Below are 23,577 nucleotides of genomic sequence, written 5' to 3' on the forward strand. Positions count from 1 at the left end.
ATTTATTTTTTAATTGTTATTCAGCTGAGGAGGACGGGGATGGGATGCAGAAAAAGGACCTGGTTGGCTAACTGGTGCCTACATTTCAGGAGCAGCAGTCACCAGATTGTGAACCTTTTTCTTTTTTTGTTCCTCAGTATTGTAGAGGGACACCATATTGGGGAATAGCTTCAAGCATTAGATAAGCCAGCTACACATCTTAATACAACTACTGTTATGGTGTGCTCAGCACAACTCTGCATAGTAAGTAGGTCCAGATGACAAGTATGAAACTCCTTTGCAAGTTTCGTCTTTCACCAGAACAGCTTTAGCATGTATGCTAAGAAACAGTCACACCAGTCTATATGGTGAGCTGCAAATCCCAAAGAAATTGCAAGCATTAATGAAGGCTGCTTAGAACTTTGTATAGCATTGTTTATTCCCAAATGCCAGTGGACATCTCCTTCTGAAACTCTGAAGTAAGAGAAAAGTTCACTGCAGGTGTTCTGCCCTTCTGAAGTTGTGTATACTCACAGAAAACCTAAAATTAGGCTAACTGCCTTTGGGCTGACAGTACAAGTAATAGAGATGAGCTGGTCAAGCGGACACCATGTGTATAAATCTGTACTGTAGTTACAACCTTTACATCTAAATCAGTCCTCATACTCAGTGTGTCGAATCAAAGAGGTACTGGAAAAATTGCAGCTCTTTCTGGTATTATATAACAATCATACAGAATCTGAAAAAATCTCCCAGCAAATCTAATTGATGCCATTAAATCACAGTACATCTTCAAAAAAATCTTCAAAATCCTGTCAAAAGCCAGATCCCGACAATCCCAACAAAAAGGAATGGCAGACATGCTACTAAACCAAAATTAGATTTTGCATCAAGACTGAAAAATGTATCCCCTGTACATCTTTTGGATGACTTCTAGTGGAATGTAAATGCTTTATGTGCTGTTTTTCAAACTGGTAAGCATTTACACAAGCCATATTCAAATATAATATTAATCAGTAACAGCATTTGCTAGACAACCTGACAAAACCATCACAAAAAGAGGTGAGCGCACACATAGCCGGTTTTAGGCACCAGCGAACCCTGCGGTCGCTGGGGGCCCCCTGTTCCCTGGGGGCCCCCAACCACAGCAAGTTATCTTATCCTGATATTTTGTCACATCTGTAAAACCAACAAAAGCTAGTGCAGCAGTCTTGCATACTTAATAAACTATGAGGGTAATAACTCTTATTTATATCTCCCTTAAAATTCAAAGATATTTCTGGTTGTAGTAAGTGTTTTGTCAAGTAACAGGCATCAGAATGCCATTAAATATTTTACTACTGACATAGTGCTCCTGGCTTAGTTAAACCCTGCTTTCGGACATTTTCCCCACTAAAACTAACTACATAGCCAGGTTTTAGTCCCTGCAAAACCATGGCTGCAGGGGCCCCCTTAATCATCTTTGTCTGTGTGGGGGCCCCACAAAAGCTGCTGCTGACTGGGGAAAAATGAGGAATGAAAATGCATTCATTTCCTAATTATGCTCTTTAACATGAACAGGGCTGTGATATGACCCTGTTAGGATGAAGATGATAATGAACATGAACAATATAAGCATTAGAGGGACTTACCTCAGTGCAAACTTTGGATTTTAAGAAGAGCTGATGCTTCTGATCATCAGGGATAGTTTCTCTTTCAGGTAGTTTTATAACTAATACCAGAACACCAGATTCTATAACTCAATTTCTTTGCTTAAGAATTCAGTATAATCCCAAAAATAATAGAATAAATGCTCAGAATCATAAATATGTTTAAATATTTCTCTAATTCACTTAAAAAGTTACTAGAATAACATATTTTGTATCAACATCTATTTTTGGACAATAAGTATAAAACTCAGATGTCTGGATTAATTGACTGTTTGCAATCCTGAATGATTTACCAGCAAATCAGACTTTTTACGAAGGATAAAGCGAAAGTATGAACAAAATCAGGGAATGTCTGTGAAAGTAGGGACAGTGACAAGTATGCATTACTCCTCAATGGGATAAATCTTACTGCTTCTGCTGTTTGACGACTGCTAAACAGCAGTGACTAATCTGGTGTGGCAGTACCAATGTTGCACAAGGCATTGCTGTTTGCTGAAATTAAGTACATAACTAGTACTGCTGTGGCTTATGCATGCATGTGTGTGTGTGTGTGTGTGTGTGTGTGTGTGTGTGTGTGTGTGTGTGTGTGTGTGTGTGTAAAAAACATCAATGATTTTATCTGTGCATACACCCAATAATGCCAGGACACAGACATTATTCTTCTGTGCATCAGTAAAAAATGTTCCTAACAAGTAATTATATTTCAAAATAAGACAGAACATATATCACAGAACATTCAGACACTTAGATATTCTTGAGTCTCATTGTCCCCACTCAATAGACTGTCTAAATGGATAATGGGGACTCCCTTTATCATCCTTGACTCTGTGGGGGCCCTCAACAAAGCTGTTGCTTGTTGGAGAAAAATGTATCAATTTTCTGAATACGCTGTTTAACCTGAATGGTGCTGAGATATGACCCTTTTAGGATAAAGCTAATAATAGCCTCTGTTTACAACCACACCCATTCTAAAACCAGCCCTGCTCAAATGTGTGTGTGTACATAAAGCTGCTACAGGTTATGCGGGGCTAGAGATTGTGTGGATATTACATCTTTAATTTTCATCACAGTCAAACCTTAGAGGTGTGCACATGAAGTCATTATAGCTTGTGTTTGAGCTGAGGGCAGTGTTTCTCACAGACCTCAGAGGTGTACAAAGAAGGTTACTATAGCTTGTGTAAGAGAGGTGTACTGTCTAGGAGCAACAAATTTGAATATTACTGAAATTATTCTCACAATCACATACTAGGCACATATACATGTGGCTACCTTTGACGGCTGGGGTGAAGAACATGCTATGTATATGTATATCATCAGTCACTTGAAATATATGACAAAGGCAATTTAAATCTCTGCTTTCATCCCAGTCTAACACCAGAGGGATGCATAGGCAGTGACTTGTCTTTTTTTAGAGGGTTAGGGAGGTAGGCAGTATTTCCAGATAAGACTTAAATATTCTCATAACTACTGGCTTGTTAGTTTACTGTAAGCTACAATTTTGTCAGCTTTGAAAATTAAGCCTTGGGCGCAAATTATGCCTTGAAAGAAAAAAATAAGACTTAAATTATTTTTTTCTTCATAATTTTTATTTAGGCAACCATTGGAGTAAAATGTTGAGAAAATGCTCTAAAATGCATCCCAGACCATCTGTAAACATGTGGCTTCTTCGGCCCTGACCTGAGTTCATAGGTTCATAGGTTCATACTAGGCTATCTGCCCTAGGGCATTTATAAGCCTAGCCAGAATGTGTTTGGCTTTCGCCACCCATTTTAAATTTATTTTGCTATGCCCTTTTTCGAGGTTAGTATACTGTGCCTCTATCTAACAGTGACACAGAAGTATTTCCTAAATGGTTATTACTGGGCTGTCTTGTTCAGGAAAGGTGTGTTGAAGGATGCAAGGAAAACTAAAGCTGAACCACAACAGTGAATTTGTTTCCTTAATCATAATTTCTGTTCAATCTATTATTGGATGAAAAGGTTGTGTAAAATGCACTTCAGAGCATATAGAAAGTTATGGCTTCTTGAAAAGGCTTAGAGTAAGGCAAAATGTGAGATAAGGAAGAAAAAGGTAATGTGGATGGTATGGGGAGCCCAAAAGGAGAAGGAGTCAGAGGAGAGGATTGGAGGGTGTGTGTGTGTGTGTGTGTGGGGGGTTGAAATGTAGGTCCAGTCATCATTTCACTTTAAGTCCAGACCTGTACATAGACTTGTTGCAATGTATCACTGTTGCAACTAAGTGCCAGTAACTCTAACTGCCTCTTTGTTAGACAGCTCAACATAGTGATAGTGTGATACATAGGCCTGTTGCAATGTAAAAGCTTGTAGCTGCAGGTCTGTCTATGGATACTGCTCCTAAAAGTTTGCAGCATGAAATAAAAGGTTGCTTAGGATGGATGGCATTGTTAGGATGATGCTTATACTGGAAGTGCCTAGGGGGCCCCCAACTTGACATTTGCTGGGGGCCCCCAAAATGCTAACACCGGCCCTGCACATCACCAAAGGCTTTACTAAGCTGAAGAAAACACATTTTGATCAGGTGACTTTGAATGTCTTTAAGCAGAGATCACCACTTCATAGTTATGATGCAGTAGGTGGAGACATGACAAACTGCACGTGTATATGTTGTTTTGTGTACAGTCTGTCTGGGCAGGTATTTCCACAACTCACAAATAGCCACAGGTCACATTTAGGACAAAATGTGGCATTACACTTCTGCTAGATATACATTATGCTAGCTGTAGAACAAATGAGCCTCTTTCAGTCAATGCCATTACCGGCAGTTACCCTTGAGGTTGCTTTCTGATTTGTATGCAACATGGTGGATGCCAGTTATGAGTTGGACCAATCACCCAGGCAACTAAAACATTACACTCTAAGCAGTAAAACAAATAAGGAATACATTTTTGGAGTTCTGTACGAACCAAGCAAACCTCCTTATGAACACAGACCTAAGATGTTTATTAACTCCAAATGATACAGTTTAACAGTTTTCTGATTCCAAGTACAGTTTAAGAGAATGTCACAAAACTCTAGTCATATGCTTCAATATGAGTGATTATGCAGTAAAATGTGAGATACAGCTTCAAAGAACTATCTTAATTTAGGATTTGGCCATGCAGTGAATATGACCGCATTCTTTAGGTCTTGAATCATTTTTGGTGGGCTTTGAACAAGACAGACTGCCTTAAGTCTTGTCTTCTTTCATAACTGCTCTGCTGAAGGATAGTCCCTTATTACGTTCTCTTACAGACAAGTTGACATTTTGCCACCCCTTCTTTTAACAGATCCCATTTCTTGCCCATGTAAGGATTTCTACTGTCTTGATTCCATGATCTTCCTTACTTAATATGTCATAGCATAGCAATAACAGCCATATACATCAGATATTACATAGTCATATATCAGGTAGTTAATATAAGAAAAAGAAAGACAGAAAAACTGCTAACTAATCAAAACATACAAATGGTTGAACAGACTACCACACAACATATTTTATCTACAATTTATTAAACTAGCAAACAGCTAAGCACTTTAATTTCAACGATCCCACAGAGATTTCATCAAAACTATTTGGCCATTGTTTTCATCTGATTGGTTTATAGGTAAGTACAAGGCTAAGCCTCGCCAATTTTTCTCAAAGGTGAGAATCAAACCCTGTAACCTGTGTGCATGAAGTAAACACATTAACCATTATGATAACGGTTTATTTTAATATTTGTTCAGCAGTGCTCTTTGTTTTTATTTATTTATTAAGACTAAAAACAAAGCTGTAAAAACATAACTGTCCTTGAAAGAGTGCAAAAGGCATTATGCAGCAATTTCAAAATATCTAGAATTAACTGACAATTATTCTATGCTCACTGCCTTATGACTGGTTGCCAATACTTCTCAACACTGTGAATTGCAACACAGATGACATGCACAGCAGGGGTAGCAGAAGACATGATGCTCCCATTTTAACACTACTGTACAGCAATACAAATGTAAATATACTGGACAAAAGGAGAGGTGTTGCTGAGATAGTGGGGCACTGCATTAAGCAGACCATCATAATGTCATGGCATGACTATGGATGGGGAACAGTTATCCTCACAAAACAGCAGAATACAGCTATAGCTCTGTTTTATAGTAGATCTAGTAAACCTGACAACATGAAGTCAATCAGTTTATTGTTAATAATTTAAGTATGAAAGCATTTTTAATTTAGCTTGCATTTTGCAAGCATGTGTTCTGAAATGCAAGTGCAGGGTTTGATTCCAACAGCTTTTGTCTGTTATGTGATTGTAACCAAGTCACTTCACCGGACAGTGCTACTGCACTACTTCTGAAAAGGGACACAAGTATCATCTGCACTGTCTCTGACTAGTAGCAAATATATTACACATCTGACTTTTGAATTCCTGCACCCTTTGCATAGCCACGGATTAGTGATTCAGTATATGCAATTTGAATCCCTGCATGTCTCTTGTAGTTTAATGGGTTGGCAGATACATTTTTCACTAAATGGAAGTTTCAAGAGAAGAGGCATGTATTGCTTTTTTAGGCTCGGTCTATTTAGAATGTGATTCTTTTGTTTCATATAGAAATTAGCTGGAAAACTTGAAATACATGTTTTAAATGAAACCCAAATGTGTTTTATAGCAACTGTTGACAGACAACCAAGTGATGGGATAGTGGTACTGATAGTGGGGGCCTGGGTCTTTACCCTGCACAGGGCTCATTTGACCATGATCCACCTCTGTTGGATCTGGGGTTGCATGCTGAAACAAATTTTTATTATTCATTCATGTAGGTCAGACCTGCACTGAGTGATGTCAGAGGGGGTAGCTATTATCAATGATAGTGAAGACATAATGTCAAAAATTAAGTGTAGGCGTCCCACATATATGAAACCCCTACCACAAAAACAGGAGGCTGTATTCAGTGATATTTCTGATTTTTGTAAGAGCTCTGTGTAATTGAACAAAAGCTGCCGCAACCATTTTATTGTCTTTAGTTGCTTTGCATTATTCATCGTGCTAACAAATTATTTATTTCATTATCAGGCCTGGATTGTGTAATAGAGTGTGAGCAAATTACATTTTAGTAATTTATTTTTCTTCATTTAGTTAGTAGCTGTCACTCTGTCTGGCAGTTAGCTCGAAGGACAAAAGCTCCAACTTGTTAGTAAGCTGCTTCAAGTGCCAAGGGTTCGGGGCTTGAAATTTCTCTCCTTTCTTTATATACTGAATGACTGTGAGTGAATCCTCTAACCAGACAGGGCTTTGGGACAAATGGTAGTTTGGGATACGCTCCTTAATAGTCTCCCAGATAGCATGCCTAGTAACTAACAATGAACTTGTGACTACTTTTATACCTATTCCCATTAGCATAGCTGATCTAGTTCTGGAAATGTTATGGAAACATCATCAACACACTGTTTTTTTTAATATAATTTAAGCCATTTATTCTTTAATGGCAACAAACACCACATTTCTAGATGAAGTACTGAAATGCAAAGAATTTTGCCAAAAAACAATATCTGCTTTAATAATTGTTCAATTTAATGTAGAATTGTTCCGATTACTTTTACTTCTGCAGTAATTGTTTATATTGGCTTAGCGTATGTTATCAGGTTGTTATACTCATCATAAATACTCATTTATTTTAAATTGTGCAACATATGGCTGGTGTCTCATGATGTGATGTTATAGATCTTTATACAATTTCATGCAGAATATCCAAAGCTACAAATAAAATACATGAAATGTATTTCTTCATAACAATAAGGATGTACACAGTCAACAAAGTGGCGATATTTGCTGTATGGGGGGCTATCTGCAGATGAAAGCATCTTATGATGTTCTAATCTGTTCACTTTTAAACAGTCTTTAATCAGCTTTGCAGGATTAGTGTGCATGTGTATGTCAATTAAGTTGTAATATTTCCACTATGGCTACTATGAATATGTCTGAAATAAACTTTAATTGTGTTATTTTGGTTATTCTTATGTTATTATTTTTGGACACAGATATCTGAGAAAGATTCAGTCAACAACGTAGCTATAATTTCTGGGTTTGGGAGATGACTGAGTAAAAATGATTGGTCCTTCTGAGTTCATAGTTAAACAGTCATTACCCTATCTTTACAAGACTAGTGTCTATTCATGTAAAGTAAATCGGAATACTTTGCTGTGTCCATTTTATCAAAATCAGGCATGTTATGTATACATAGTCAATAACGTAGCCATAATTAATGAGTGCAGATGTTGGTGGATTATAAATGAGGTTTGGCAACAAACCAATTTGTCCAGGGACATATTCGGGGGGTAGATAAGTATATTACTGGAAGTTAAGAAGGTGGGGAGAGGAACGGTTAAATGGGAATGAAGGATGACTGAGAGGAAGTGAGGTAAGGGTAGGGAGTGGCGTAATGGGTTTATGTAAGTGTAACTGAGTAAGGAATCACATTTTGGTGTGAACTTGCTAAGATAAGTTCCACGTCCAGGTGACCTGTAGTATTCAGGACATAGGTAGGCCTTGGGGAACAGTGGTGCCATGGTGGTTCTTGGTGAGTGAATTTTTTTTTATTTATTTTTTTTTACTTATCTTCTGGGTTTTGAGCCTCTTACAACTGGATACTTTTGGAGACATGGGGTGAATTACACTTATAAATAATGGCAATGGTTATGGAGGAGCAATGGGCTTTACATGGAACCAGAAATTTCAAGTATCGACACAGGCATTTGTTATGTTAAACTGAACTTCATGAGGATATTTCTTTTGGGATTCTGTATTTAATAGAAGGCAGGTGTGTTCTGATAAGTAATAGAGAGACTGGAGTACCTTTGTTGTGTTTTTGTTATTTCTCTTTAATTTTTTGTTGTATTTAACATTCCCTCATACAGTTCTTGATTTTCATGGCAATATTACTGAGGATAATAATCAGTGAGTAAAGTCAGACATTAGACTGCAGTGCCTTTTATTGTTCAAAAAATAATATATTTTGTAAAATTTCTCTTAACTGTTTAAAAGAAATACAGTAATATTAGATTTTGTCCCTGGTTTTGGGCCTTTGGGTCTCTCTGGTTCTTGGTGTCTCTTCTGCAATGTACCTTGGGATAGGCGTGGAGTGGGTAGAAATGGGACCGGTTGGATATTATATGTTCTGTGGTATTTGCTCTGTCCTGTGGCTTGTTTTTTTGGTCATGACAGCAATAGGAAAGCCTGTTTCAGGGCTGAGGTGGCAATAATGGCTGATGGAGCTCTTCCATGGAGAAGAAGGCAGCAGGTAATCATACCGGTCATATGTCTAGATTTTGCGGATGGTCCAGGTTTTGCTCATGACCAGATTTCTGTCATGTTTGGTCTGTTCCTCATAAAATTTGTGATTTCTGTAAACTACTGGGATGGTATGAGGACTGAAGCCACTAAGTAGGGATTACATTTGCCTTTCAGACTTGTTTTCCTTCAGAAAAATGCATGCTGAGACATATACTCTTGTTCTTGCAGCTTTCTTAATTTATAAGAGCTGTATTTAAAACCTGTCCCTATCTTAGGTCTTTGTCCCCCATTTTGAGAGCCTTTGATGGTTGGGCAGTGTGCTAGCTTGGTGTAGGTAGGATTTCTCCAAAAAAAAAAAAAAAAATTGGTGGTGCGACGGTTCTCCTTGGACACGGGGCAAACTCAGATTGCAAGAACAAGTTAATGAGTAGATGATTCAATCATTGAGGTTTATGATATTCTATTTAATTGGCAATCAAAACTTGATATTGCCATTTAGGGGAAGGGTTGTCGCTTGATAATGTCAGCCTGGCAGGGCTTAATTATAACATTTTGGGAGCTCAGTTATTTTATTGCTTTTAGTCGAGTTTGGGGATAGTCAGGATTTTGCCTCTTAATTTGCTCAGGTGATATAAAAAAAAATGGTCTGACAAAGGATGGCACTAGATACCATTTGCTCAATATCAATTCCTCTTTCTGGCACCCGTTGGCAGTCGTGGCTGTGGTTTTGTCAGGGGAGGGTTGGGAGACTATTTGTTTTGTGGGTTGCGAGTTGCCCTTGAAGAGTGTCCACCAGGTGTGCCTGCAGGCTCCAGATGCATGTTACTTGAGTTAGGTTGAAGAGCAACCTGGATAATTATTATGGGAATAACTGTTTTGAAGTCTGTGACTTTTCTGCAGTGGTGTGAGTGATCTGGCTGAGTTGTTTGTGTTTGGCTATGCCTGTGATTTGGCTGCCGGGGTTTCATGATGGGAGCAGTTGGAAAATTAAACCCTAAAGAGCCATCTTGAATACCATACAGAGGCAGCCGTCTTCTACAACTATGCTATTATAAGCTAAGGTAGCTTACCATGAAAATATAAGATTAAATAAGTTCAGAAGAAATGCCAGTTAATACACACATTCCAATGAAACTACCAGTAGCACAAACGAGAATAAATGAGTAGGAACTAACCAAAAAAACAAGGAAAACTTAGAAGTAAGTTGAGTTCTTGGTTTAAGTTTTAAAATTAATAGGATTATTGTAACTGATTAAAGGGAAATAGTGATTGACAGAATATTGAAATTGCATCTTTTTGTTTTGTGTCTGTTTAAATTGCTCAATGAGCTATCTGCCAGAGACACACTGTGCAAGTTTTCGCATGCCCAGAGTTTGCCTCATGTTTTGGTTCACTTTTCCATGCGATTGTTTTTGGCAAATTATTGTCAACTCATTGCAGACTGAGGTTTGGACATGGAGACAGACACTTGAGTTTCGGGCTTCATGCCATCGGAAGATTCATATTAAAGCACGCTTTTGAGTTAATATTCTGTCATCTAATAGGGCAATTCATGGGTGATAACATTCTGAGCTTAAAGCAACTTTGCCCATCAATGACCTTGTGAATTAGTGGCATTATATTTTGAGTTGGGCATGCTGAAGTAGTAAAGTCAGATTTCACTAGTTGTGAGCAACATAGTGAGTGTGCACCATTATATTTTGAATTAGGTATACCAGGGGTGTGCAGTTTGCCTTTCAATGAGCTCTGTCCTTCAGTGAGCTTGTGAAGCTGCAAGCTTTTATTTGGAATAGTCCATACTTTGCACATTAAGGGTGTTTTGTCTATATTTATGCGGTTGCCAGATTTGTTGCTTTGAGGAGTTGAGAGGTATCTCTAGGCAGAGGGTGGAAAGCTTAGGGGGGCATGAGGTAGGACATGGAATTCTACTGGTTTATTGACAATGGCAACTAGTAGGGTCACAGGCGGGTTAAGGTATGTTTACTTATACATTAAAAAAAATAAACAACTTAAAATAATATGGTTAAGTTTGATTTACCATGGATCACTAAGGTATTCATAATATGGATTGTCGGCACATTGGCAGGCATGGGCCTGCCCTACCATGCCCATCACTTGTACACACCACAAAGCCCACTCAGAAAAGGGGGGGAAAGTAGGGGGGGGACTTGCAATTGAGAATGTGGTAATATTTCATCTTACAATAATGAGAGGTTTTTTGGCAAGTAGCAATAAGGCTTTGGATGTTGCAAGGGAAGGTAGGTTTATGGAGGGCATTTAGAGGGTGGGCAGGTTGTCTTCAAATGTGCTTTTTATGTATTTCAGATTATTTAAATTTGTCTTTTCTTTGCAGATGGGGGTGCTACGTTGGGTGTTTTAGTTGCTGGAGTTTGTATCAGATAGTGGGCTGAAGGAAGTGCTCTCATCAGGTGATGGTTGTTGCTAAAAAGGGGTGTTTTGATGGCTGGAGCTACACTGAGTGAGGTCACAGGTAGTGATACAATTATACCTACTAATTTCGGTGTGTGAAAGTTTGTGCGGTATGTGAGTACTGCGGGGACTAGTAAGGATGAGATACATCAGGGGCTCAGTGAAACAGGTGTTTAAGTTTGCTTATGGGGGGTTGGGCTGACCACCGATGGGGTACAGTCATCCACGAGGGCAGCTGAGCGGGGTCTTCAGTTTTTCATTTTACTGTGCACAAGTATTTGAATTAGAGAGTACAGGGATATGGGTAGAGTCATAAAACTGAGGTTGGTTTGGGGTTTTTGGGAGGCGATGACTGATTAGTTAGGCATGCCCTGCGGGGAGTGAGGGGGCTTTTGACCTTCTGTTTTACTGGTATGAAGGGTTTGGAATGGGGGAGTACAATGAAATGTGAATTCATTGATGTGGATGGGGTTCAGTTGATACTGGGAACAGGGGTTTGGAATGGGGGAATACAAGGATATGTGAATTTATTGATGTGCACGGGGTTAGTCTGATGGCATTAGGAATTTTAAACAGTAAGTAAGGTTTGAGGCTTTGCTGGCTTAATGCCTACATGGGGGAGATCCTCTGGGTGTTCAACTTCGTTAGGAGCTGTGCTGTGTTTGTATGTGGCGTGTAGGTTTCACACTTGTTTGAATTGTGTGGGCAGGTATTCAGTGGTATGGGTGACAGACTGGGAATGCATGTTGGTTAACTGAGTTTACAGCATTCTGAATTGTGTAGGCTATTTTTGTTATATGCATAACAGATGGGGTTTTCTTAAGGATTTTCTATGGAATCAAGGAGTGTGGGGGACAATATGTAAGACTATTCATTTCTTACAAAAGGAGGAAGTGATTGTGGAGCTGTGGTGGAGTAGGGATGGGGGATGGGCAGGTTTAATTTGCTATTTTCCTGGACTGACAGGAGGTTATATGTTACATGTGCGACTTTTAATAATAGGTAGGGTATGATGGGCAATGCAGATATGGGAGTGTTGGAGACAGGTAGGAAATAGGTGTTCCAGTGGCTAGGCTGAAGTTATAAGGATTGAGCAGGGCATGATTTTGTGTCTCATAGCAGATGTTGTTTAGGGTTTGTTTTTATTGGATGTGGAGGTGATCTATTGAAAGGAAAGCTTTACAGGTGAAATCCTAGGGCAAGCAGCTGATTACAGATATTTTGTTTTTGGCAGATGCATTGCGTTGTTCATGGGAATTTACATTGGTATGGAAATGTGGCAGGAGGGTTGTGTTGGGGCGTACTTTGGGGGGATTGGTTTGTGGCTTATCCCTCTGAAGGGTAGGACAACTGGAGTAAGGATGTGGGATTTTGAAGTTGGTTTTCATTTAACAGGCATCATAGTTTTTGCAGGAGTAGTTGGGGGGAATAGGGTGCATTTTCACTTTGTTAATATGACAGTGGTATAGTTTGCTGGTGCTGTTAGCTGATGCATGTCAGGTTGGGTTAGAAGGATTAGATGATTGTTGCAGGACTCAGGGGTAGCCTTTGTAAGTGAAGCATATGGTAGGGTTCTTGCTAGTTTGGTCAAATTGTGTTGCAGCCACCAGGGGATAGGTGATTGGTGGGACAGGTTGTTGGGTTATTGGGTTTTGGCAGGTGAGCAAGGTGGGGTCTTTCAGTTGGTCAAGGAGGATTTAGCCGCAATTACTACAGTTCCATGGGTGACAGGGTTATGTTAATTTACTACATTTTGGATGGTGACTCATATGTTGGAAGGGTAGGTTTGATAGTGTGAAGACTGGTAGACATTGCCAGGTGTCAAAGTTGGTTGCAAAGCTTAGCGTTGGTATATGGTGGGTCACTGGCCTACAGTTTGTGTGGTTATGGCTTTGTGGATGCATTGATGTTATTATCAGGGTGGTTGTTTGGTTGCCAAAGGCTTTCTTGCATGACATTGGGCTTCTTGGAGTCTGATGGTACATTGTTCTGGTGTAGTTTTGCCTGGTGTGGGTTTTAGTATTTTGGTGGGCATTTGGCAGGTAATGACCACTTTGATCATTATGAAGCTACTATTGGGTAGGTAAGTGAGAGTCTAGGCAATATACAGAGGTTATGAGGTTATGGTTTGTCACTTTAGCATTGTAGAGGGACTGGGGTTTAATTTCAGCTGTTTAGGTAATTGGCTATTTGGCTATTTTATGTGATGGGGCTTTGGGAGTTGATGATACAGATCCATTTTAGTTAGAGAGGATACCATACACTGAGTGATGTTTGGCTTAATGTTTTTTGTTTTTATTAGTGGTCAGGATAGAAGTTTGATAGGGCAGAGGGGGAACAGCCTCGTCAGGCTGGTGAGCAGAGAAGAGGGACATGCTTGCCTTCTTCTGTTCCCCCTCTGGTGTTGGATGTTCATCTGGAAAGAAAGTGAGCAGTTGAAGTCTGCTTGATAAATAAGCTAGTGGAGGTAGGTCGCTGCTTATTTGGTTGGATGTATAATTCAATATATGGTAAATGAAGTGAGTGGTGGGATGCTGCTTCATAAGTAAAATAAATGAGTGGAGGTATGGGCCCTGCTTACTGTGTCAGGATGAGCAAAGTCATGCTGTTCTGATTAACACTACATGGATATTTATATGCTTTGTTTAAAATCAGCTACACTATGTTTCAGTTGTAATTAATAAATATTGGTTGACAAATTTATATTTATGGAAGTTTAATAAAGGTCGTCAAATGTCATTCGGTGTGATGTGTTTATTGAAGGGGCCTGGGACAATGAAAGCAGTTTTGTGGCCTTTTATTGTGGAAATGTTGTTAGGTATTTTTTTCATTATTATTTATACATTTAGTTTCACAGCTTACGGGAAGAATACTCAAAACACACTCTAGCAAATATTTTATTTTATTTATTTATTTATCATTTGTTAACCGGGAAAGTCCGACTTGGAACGAAGCCAATTTTCAGCGGAGGCCCGGGGAGAAAGGCTCCAGATGCATGTCTTTGTAATGTGGGAGGAAACCGGAGCACCCGGAGGAAACCCACACGAACGCAGGGAGGACATGCAGACTCCACACAGAAGGCACCCCAGCCGAGAATTGAACCGGAGAACACATTAAACACAAAACATAATTTAAAACAATATAAAATGTGAATCCAAAAGGACACATACATTTATGCATGATTCTAAAAATGTTTTCAGGAGGCCCATGGTTTGAATGCAGCCCAGGGACCAAGGTACACTTAGTCCACCACTGCGTACAAATAACATAAAATAAAATAAAGTTGCTTGTGGACTGTTAGGTTAAAACAGTTTGGACATGTCCTTTTGGTTGAATTCAATTTCTGTGAATATTGCAGGGAATTACAGTTAAGTTTTTATGAATGTTTCATTTCATGAAATGTCACATTGTCTAATGGAAACAATAGGAATTGTCTGATAATGTTGACAAGCGAAGTGTTGTGTATCTAAGTGTAGTCCCACACTGGTGATACTTCAGTGGATCAGCTGTTACTATATTACACATGCTACTTAGTAGTATCTTTTAGATAAAGTAATGCACAGAAAGGGAAAAAAAGTTGAGAATTTTCTTTTAAATTATTTTTCCATTTTCTCTGAGTTGGTATGACCACAAAATCATGTAGTTACGGGATGGGGGTGACAGTCCACACACTGTGGATGCAGCTATATGCTAAAAATATTGATTTCTTAGTATCCTGTGATGTTTAGACTTGTGGTGTTGTGTGCTTGCATTTATGTATTTTTTATATATTTTATCATTTTTATTTAAGTCCTCATTTTCTGAGACATGCTATTTGAAACTGAAGCTGTCCAAAGAAAAGAATCTGAATGAGGTAGCCTTAAACAGAATTGATAGTACAATGCACAGTACATTTCATGGTAACAGGGCATCTTTGGCCAAATATCAAGTTAGGATAGCTGAGGCAAAAATGTTTGGGGTCTTAATCAACATTTTTTTTGAAAAAAAAAAAAAAAAAAAAAAAAAGATGAAACACTGTTGTATGGTGTGGACAGAGCAAGAAGATGCATGCTTTCCTAACAGTAAATACAGATAATTTACTAAACAGTTTTAACACTATAGGTTAGCGCACACATATATTTGTGTTTTTATGTATGTGAACCACAGTCTGTCCATATGCATGTAAGACCATTTCTGTTTATCTTAAACATATGTCTATATACTGCTTCAGGTGTCAATGTACATGTGTCACATGGCTCCCTATTGCAATGTCGGTACGAAAAATGGCAAGAGCTGACAAGCTGAAAAAAAAAAGACCAAAAACACAGTAGAAGATCGAATCTTGAAAAGCACTCCTCCTTTAGACTTCCTTTTGGAGGTGAGGTAAGTCCTCACTGTATCCCCTCCTCTGGGAGGCAAGCCCTGCACACCGGCCAAACTTATATATACCATCTACAAGGTCACCATATCTCAGAGAAAAGGGAATATTTCAAGAAATGGCATCTTGGACTTAGCATATGTAAGGCTATTCTTTTGGCCATTCAGTGTCTGTATTTCTGGACTTGTTCTAACAGGTCCTGACTTTTCAAATGGTTACCATGTCAACACACACACTGGCATTATCATTAGCTGCTGTAGTTTTACTGCCTGGAAAGAAATCAGGAATTTTGTCAAAACCCAATGAACATAGCTGCATTATAGCCAAGTTATTGGTCAGACAATTTCAGAATCTGTCAAGTACCTTCTGACATCTAAAGGTTTCAGAGAGAATAGATAATCCACCTGTCTTTGATACATTTGTAGAATTACAGTAGAAAATCAAAAATATTAGTTGCATATGAGTATATTTTTAAAGAACATAACAATTCTGTTTTGGCTGCCAGTTAAAACATAACAGTATCACGGACTACACAAAGTGCAGTAATGTTATATCCAAAGCATTAAAGTGAAACTGGACTGGTAGATGTTGCTGTGTAAATCCATTGCACTAATACATGCTGGCAGTATTGACTACATTTGGGGGTAATAATGTAGGCTCTGCTCTGGCAGTTTTAATTTCCTGTACTGTGTTATATGCATTTATCTAAAAAGCCTATTGTAGAAGTAATAAAAGAAAACCTAAAATACCTTTTCAATATAATACATCAATGGCTCTCTTCCACGAGGGACTGGTGGCTCCCAGCTGAGGACAACATATGTCTTGCTTGTCTCTGAAGCATACACATTGGTGGGAGATCCTGGAACTTTTACCTCACCTGTCAAAGTCATAAGACAGCTGCAGTGAGTAAATACCAAATTTAATGCTAAGCATCAACAAAGCAGTGTTAGCAATTGTAGTGTGTTACAGCATTTCTTCTGCTTACTGCTGTATGCACAGTATTAAGAATCAGTTTGAGTACTGTTGTAAAGCTATTAGCAATCTAGTGCAGTGTTTCTGTGTTAAAATCCGAGATGGAAGGTTCAGAATCAACTGATTTTTGTTCCCTTTCTTTCCCATTGAGTAAAAGCTGCTCCAGTTTTGTATATATGAAGTTTCATAACAGGACAAAAACTAACAAGTAAGAAGCATCCATCTGATAAATCATATCTGCTGTATTCATTATGTTATCAAAACTATATTTTAATCCAATGGCTTGTGTCACACCTTTTTAAACAAACTAAACCACAGGTCACATCACTCAGTTATCTTTACATCAAGCAGCTATAGTAAGTTATTTGCATTTGCAATCATTAGAAAATATTGTTGATCCATAAGTTGCTTTTAAAAAAAATTGAGAAAGAATGCAAAATCCAGACAGACATACACAGAATTTTATAATGATAATACCATAACTTATATATTGGAATATATCATGATTCTCAACACAAATACAAAGAAGAGAAAAGACATCCTGAGGTGTCCAACCTTTTTATGTCTATGGGCAACTTCAGCACTGCAATGGATGATAAACACATCACTTCTGACCCAGCTCTGCCCCAACTCACAGAATCACATAAGGCCTCCAAATAATATGGAGATGGCTTTTAAAGAAAAATTAATAGAATGAGAAACTTATTTAATATGGCTTCTCTCTTTTCTAATTTCTCCAAATGTTTTGGGTTTTTAATATTGTGACAGGAGTGGACCCCATTCCTAAGTTATAGGAAGAATAGAATTTATGAAATTAGTATTTAGTCACATAGTGGAATACACAGATGTGTATTTCATTAGGAAACGTAAGAAAGTGAGAAGGAGGGGTTTTGTGATGCCTCAAGAAACATCTAAATTTGACATATAGAATAGGCAGATATTTACAACATAAGCAGGAAATCTATATACTTGAAAATCACTGAGAAATATTTTAATTTTGTCTAATAAGAAGATACACAAGTAGGTTTATACTGAAAATTGCTCAAAGATGGGTTAACTCTGCTTCTTGTATGAACAGCTCATTGGGGAAGAGAGTTTTTTTTTAATTTTATCAGAATGAGATGAAAGTGTGAAGGGGTTAAAAGACCACTTCATCAGAATGGCATATGAAGGAGCACATTGCCCTTGGTTACTCTAGATGCAGCTATCCTCATGGTATATCTACACGGTTTTGCTGTACAATCACAATGCATCTTGTACATTTTTTCTTTAAAATAGAAAGATGCATTCCCATTCAGTAATATTAAACAAATCCACATTAGAGTCCTGTGCTGTCACTGTGTAGCAAAATCCTTACATGGCAGATACACTTCATTATCCAGACACGTTTGTAGGCAAATTTTATATTTTGGTAAGGCAGGCAAAAAGACTTCACAAAGAAAAATGTGTATATCCCTAAGTCCCATCTTATGAGTTTTGTGTAGACTAGATTGAAAGTAAACATTGTATGACACTTAATTAAAAGTGTAGAGACATGTCACATACAAAATACCCTTCCCCTGCTTTGCACAACCCTTTAACTATTGCCATCCTATGCCCCTTCTAAAACATATGTAACACATAGATTCCTGACAAGTTGAAGAACAGCAACTTGTCAAACATGGAAAACCACCTGCACAACTAAGCAGAAATCAGCCAATCAAACATGTCGGCAATTGTTTTCTACAAGATAGTGGTACAGTGGTCACTGGGGAATTTGTCCTTTCCCCACAGTGGTATGATCTCATAGTTGGTATATATAATTTACAGGGATTGTTGATCTCATAGTTGGTATATATAATTTACAGGGATTGTAGAGGTGCAGGGAGGCTTGCTCCCCTGAAAAAATACCACAAGGTCTACGTTTCTGTGAGCTGTCATAGATCCATAATGCATAGGTAATACAGGTATTGCATTTATTAATCTCAAAAAAATGAGTAAATTACAATGTTGTTAATGTGGTATCATTAAACACACAGATATCATGAGCATTTCTTGATGTGAAACTTACAATACCATGCTTTAGCAATACTCACACCCAAAGAAACTGAACATTAAAAACGCAAGTCATATTAGCAGCACGTTCTACAGGAATAGAACACAGATATAATAGAAATAAAAATAACCTTTGGGCCTCACTTTTACTATAAGTAACATTACTGAAAAAGTAAACAGAACTACTTTTAAAATTGAGGTTGCTTCTCTAAAAGGCTTCTGTGACACAGGTAATAATCAGTATTGGCATACCATTCAACTTGAGCAAAAATAATTTAAATATTTCCATGATAAGTATTTGATTAACAGGTAGTAGCTACAAGGCTAGTTTTTGAGGTTCAAACTCAATGCAAATAACAGTGCTGATGCATATAGAGTCATCTTTCCTCAACACAGTATGTTATCAGGAAACAGATCGCCACCAAAAAAACATCAAACTCGTTAAGCTGTAACTTAAATAGGAACTATGCATACTACAAAATATGATAACTGGGTCATCAAACATACTATCAGGTATGTTCTCAAAATGGAACTGAGGAGCACATAGCAATATGGTAATTATCACAGGACTAATAATTGCTTCACAATCACATAAAAATGAAGTTTTTTCCACATAATTATATCAGTCTTCTGAAAAGAAAGAAAATAAATTATGAGAATAAATCCGAAAAAAAAATACACAGGTATGTAGTCATACTGATAGTGTTTCATACTGTCCTAATTTTTAGGATAGAAAAGTAATAAGAAATAGTCAAACTAAATAGTAACACAAAAACATAAACAAAGGAGTAACCTTTTAAATAAACATTTCCAGGATAATAATTAAATATTTTTTTTGTACTGCTATGTTCCTATCCACTGTGTCACTGTCTTGTATTCATGCATGTTGTTCAATTTATTACTTTAAACTACATCTCCAAACCTGCCTTTGCAACTAACCCATAAAATATTAATCACGACTCTTCTCATTTCTTAAACTTTGTACTTTCTACCCCTCATATTCTCTGTTCTCCTACGTTTCCCCTAAACTCTCCAAAATTATTATATTTATTTATTTATTTATTTATTTATTGGCATTTGTTGACAAGGAAAGTCTACTAAGTTGGAAACTCATTGGAGCCCCGGGGAGAAAATCTCCACAAAAAATTGTTTTTATACAGAGCATCTTAAAATATAAAATAGACAACTAGTACAGACATTGCAAACATTACATTGGCTACAGCTATAATGACATACAATACTTTATGATGAATTTTTATATAAACATTGTAGGCTGTTACACATAAACACTAGTTAAATAGGGTCCCATTTACGTTGTCGAAGGGTCTGTTAAGTGAATGTCCTTTGATCAACACATAAATATTGAACTACAAAAAGTTCAAACGGCGAAGTAGGCAAATTTTTTCTTAGGGGAAATAAATAGCTTGGCTGTTATCAGGAATTTGCCCTTTCTTCCACTGTAGTGTGATCTCAGAGATGTTATATTTAGTTAGAGGGGGTGTGGGGGATGAAGCCTCCCACTTCTTAGGATTTGATGTATTTTTTTTTTTTTTTTGTATGGTTCAAGGGATTTTTTTCCCTGGTCTCAAAATAGTTCCTTAGAGAACTACTGTATTATAATCCAGATAATCACATTGTTTTCTGTTGTTTAGGTAACTGGAAAACCATGTTAAAGAGTTTTGGGAGTATCCTAGTTTATGCAGTTGTTGCAACAATTTAGTGTGTGATACTGTGTTGAAAGACTTGGATAGGTCTAATAAGATTGCTGTATTAATTGACCACCATCAAGAACTTTGTTCACAGTATCAGTGAATGAATGTAGGGAAGTAATAGTACTGTGTGCTGGACGAAATCCATGTTTGGTTGGAGCAAGAAGGTCAGTGCAGAAAGATGCTTTAGAAGTTGGACATGTATACTTTTTTTAAGATTTTAGATGCCAATGAATGTATAGAGATGGTCCATTAGATTGTTGCAGTTTGGGTTAGTGTTAGGGGATGAGTCATTTACACGTTTTGGAAAGTTGTTTTCCCTGGGAAAAAAAATCACTTACTTGGCCAGTCAAAGTTTTCGTAGTTTGACATTTACGTGTCAATCAAAGGGCATTCACATAACAGACCCTTCAACAATGTAATACAGACCCCGTTAAATACATTGCTCTAGATGATACTTAGGAATTAGAACAAGAGATTGAAAGAGTTAGTTTTCTTAGAAAGGGAGAGAGGCATTACCTTGTAGTTGAAAGGAGAAAGAAGTGGCTACCTAAATTGTATGTGTTTTTGGTGGTTAAGACTTTTACATTCAGGAACAGATATGAATATTGAGGTAGTGGCCTTTAAGTGCAGATTTGAAAGTTTTTTAATGAGTCTAATTGAGTGATTGTGGAAGGCATGGCATTCCATAATCTGGCAATGGAGTAGGAATATAGGCTTTGTCCAGCTCTTTTGCTAGGTTTTGATATACTTAAAAGCTGCTTGTTGTTAGATTGAAGATTCCAGGCTGGGCTGTATGACTGTAGGATAGTATGAAGTGTAGGACAGGTTTTCAGTTTATAAATCAGTTTGTAGGCAAAAGTAAATTGGGTAGAATAAAGGTAATGGGGGAATTCACACCATTTCAGTTATGAAATAGCTTTGGAAAGGTGAGCATGATATGGTATCCCAGTTGCAAATTTTGCTATTTTATAACAGCATGATTGCAATTTATTACTAAGAGATGTATGAAGGTCGGTAAAAATGGGACTTCCATATAGGAGGGATGGAATCAGAATGGTGGTGGCAAGTTTTATTTTGGTTGGCTTATCCACATAAAGTTTATGTCTGCAGAGTTTGCCAACTATGAAATGTTTTTTTTTTTAAATTGTATTGCGAATATATTGCTCGAAGGTAAGTTTGTCATAAATAGTGATGCCCAGTAATTTAGCAGAATTCCCGAGTTGAATTTCTGTATTGTTTAGTGAGAACATTTTAAAATCTGAGGGTAGTGGTATAAAAGAGAATAATAAAGGTTTAGATTTTTTGGGATTCAATTATAGTTGTATGTCATTTAGCCAGGTTTCTATATGAGTAAAAGCGTTTTGTGTTATCTTAAGGAGATCAGGGAAGTTACTAGATGAGGAGATACTTTGTGAAGATATAAAATATTAAAAATCAGTGGTCTCAAAATAGATCCTTAGAGAACTACTGTATTATAATACAGATAATCACATTGTTTTCTGTTGTTTAGGTAACTGGAAAACCATGTTAAAGAGTTTTGGGAGTATCCTAGTTTATGCAGTTGTTGCAACAATATAGTGTGTGATACTGTGTTGAAAGACTTGGATAGGTCTAATAAGATTGCTGTATTAATTGACCACCATCAAGAGCTTTGTTTACAGTATCAGTGAATGAATGTAGGGAAGTAATAGTACTGTGTGCTGGACGAAATCCATGTTTGGTTGGAGCAAGAAGGTCAGTGCAAAAAGATGCTTTAGAAGTTGGACATGTATACTTTTTTTAAGATTTCAGATGCCAATGAATGTATAGAGATGGTCCATTAGATTGTTGCAGTTTGGGTTAGTTTTAGGGGATGAGTCATTTACAAGTTTTGGAAAGTTATTGATATGGACAATTTGTTGTGGTCTTTGTCAGAATAGGGTGTTAGGTTCTATATGGTTCCAGGATTAAAGCAGAAGGAGACCAATTTCAAAATTTTGGGGGTTATTTTTTTGGCAGGATAATTGTTGAAAGAACTAATTTTCTTATCTTGTATGACTAATTTTTTTTTTGGCGTGATTATGAAGTTGCTCATTTTGAGGGTCCCTATTTTTCTGCCATTCTTTGCACTTTAGAAATCTATATTGACATGCTTCTTAATGCAATGACCCCTGCCATGGTACAATTTTTATTTATATGTTAAAAAAACTAAAACAACAAGCAAAAATGACCCTTATCAGGACAAAACAGGGAGCAACACTGAGGTTTGTTCAGAGATTCACTGTAGGCAAATGGGGAGTAAGGGAATCAACCCCAGTTCTACAGGAAAAAACTAATTGGCAGCTCATAAGCTTATTATCTGAACCAAACTACCAGAGTCAAAGAACAAACAAAGCAAAAAGTTTCAAATGTTGAACAAGACTGGAGCTGCTTCCTCGTGCTTCATTAAAGCTTACATACAAGTGAAAAATATAATCACCCCCTTGGTTTTATCAGGTGAAAACCCTAGCAATATTTTTGTTACAATACTTAGATATTGCCTACAGTTATAAAAATGCTGAATTTAAAAAGGTAGAGCATACTTATCACGAAACATGTATTTCTGAATTTTTTATGTATTAAAAATAGATAATTAAACTGCAAATCATATATTGCCCCTCTTGCCTTATGACCCTCTGGCAGTCATTTTTTTTTTCTTTTTGGATTCTGTTGTCTGTTTTCATGGCAAAGGTTTACAAATATAATATATCATATGGACATAATTTTAATTTAGTTAATATTTGGATGGATATGGTATAGAAAAGTTATTTTTAAAGAAAAATGAGCACTTAAAATAATTTCAGCTTCTTGTCATTTTCATAACTAGTTTTTGGCTTGTAAAAAAAATAACATAAGTAGATCCACAGTATAAGTGAAAGAAAACAGAAATCCATAGATTAAAACATCTAGAATGGAATGTCACTTGGAGGTCTGTTATTTCTGAGGAATTCTTGTTTTTTCATACCAAAACACTAAAACTAAGTTCCAGTAAAGTGATCTATTTGGAGAGAACACTGTGTGTTTTTTTTGTTTTGTAAGTTTGTTGGCTTTTGCCAGGGATGTACATAGAAGCTGCTTGTAAACATACGACTTGCAGAAAAAAAATGTTCATTACAAGGAGAAAACATAGGGTGTGTTTTGAAAGCAGACACCTACCAACTT

The 23,577-nt window shown here is 37.3% G+C and overlaps 1 protein-coding gene across 1 annotated transcript in view; it reads right to left on the bottom strand.

The window, feature by feature from the left end:
* The window catches only part of MYOM2 (myomesin 2), a 688,720-nt gene that overhangs the window by 350,045 nt on the left and 315,098 nt on the right, over window positions 1-23,577 (bottom strand). Inside the window, exon 14 of the mRNA XM_044061901.1 lies at window positions 16,429-16,556. Within this exon, the coding sequence (XP_043917836.1) occupies window positions 16,429-16,556 (128 nt within the window). The remainder of the gene's footprint in view (window positions 1-16,428; window positions 16,557-23,577) is intronic.

This window comes from Protopterus annectens, chromosome 2.part0, assembly GCF_019279795.1.
Source record: "Protopterus annectens isolate FY-2018-M chromosome 2.part0, PAN1.0, whole genome shotgun sequence".
Lineage (NCBI taxonomy): Eukaryota > Metazoa > Chordata > Ceratodontiformes > Protopteridae > Protopterus > Protopterus annectens.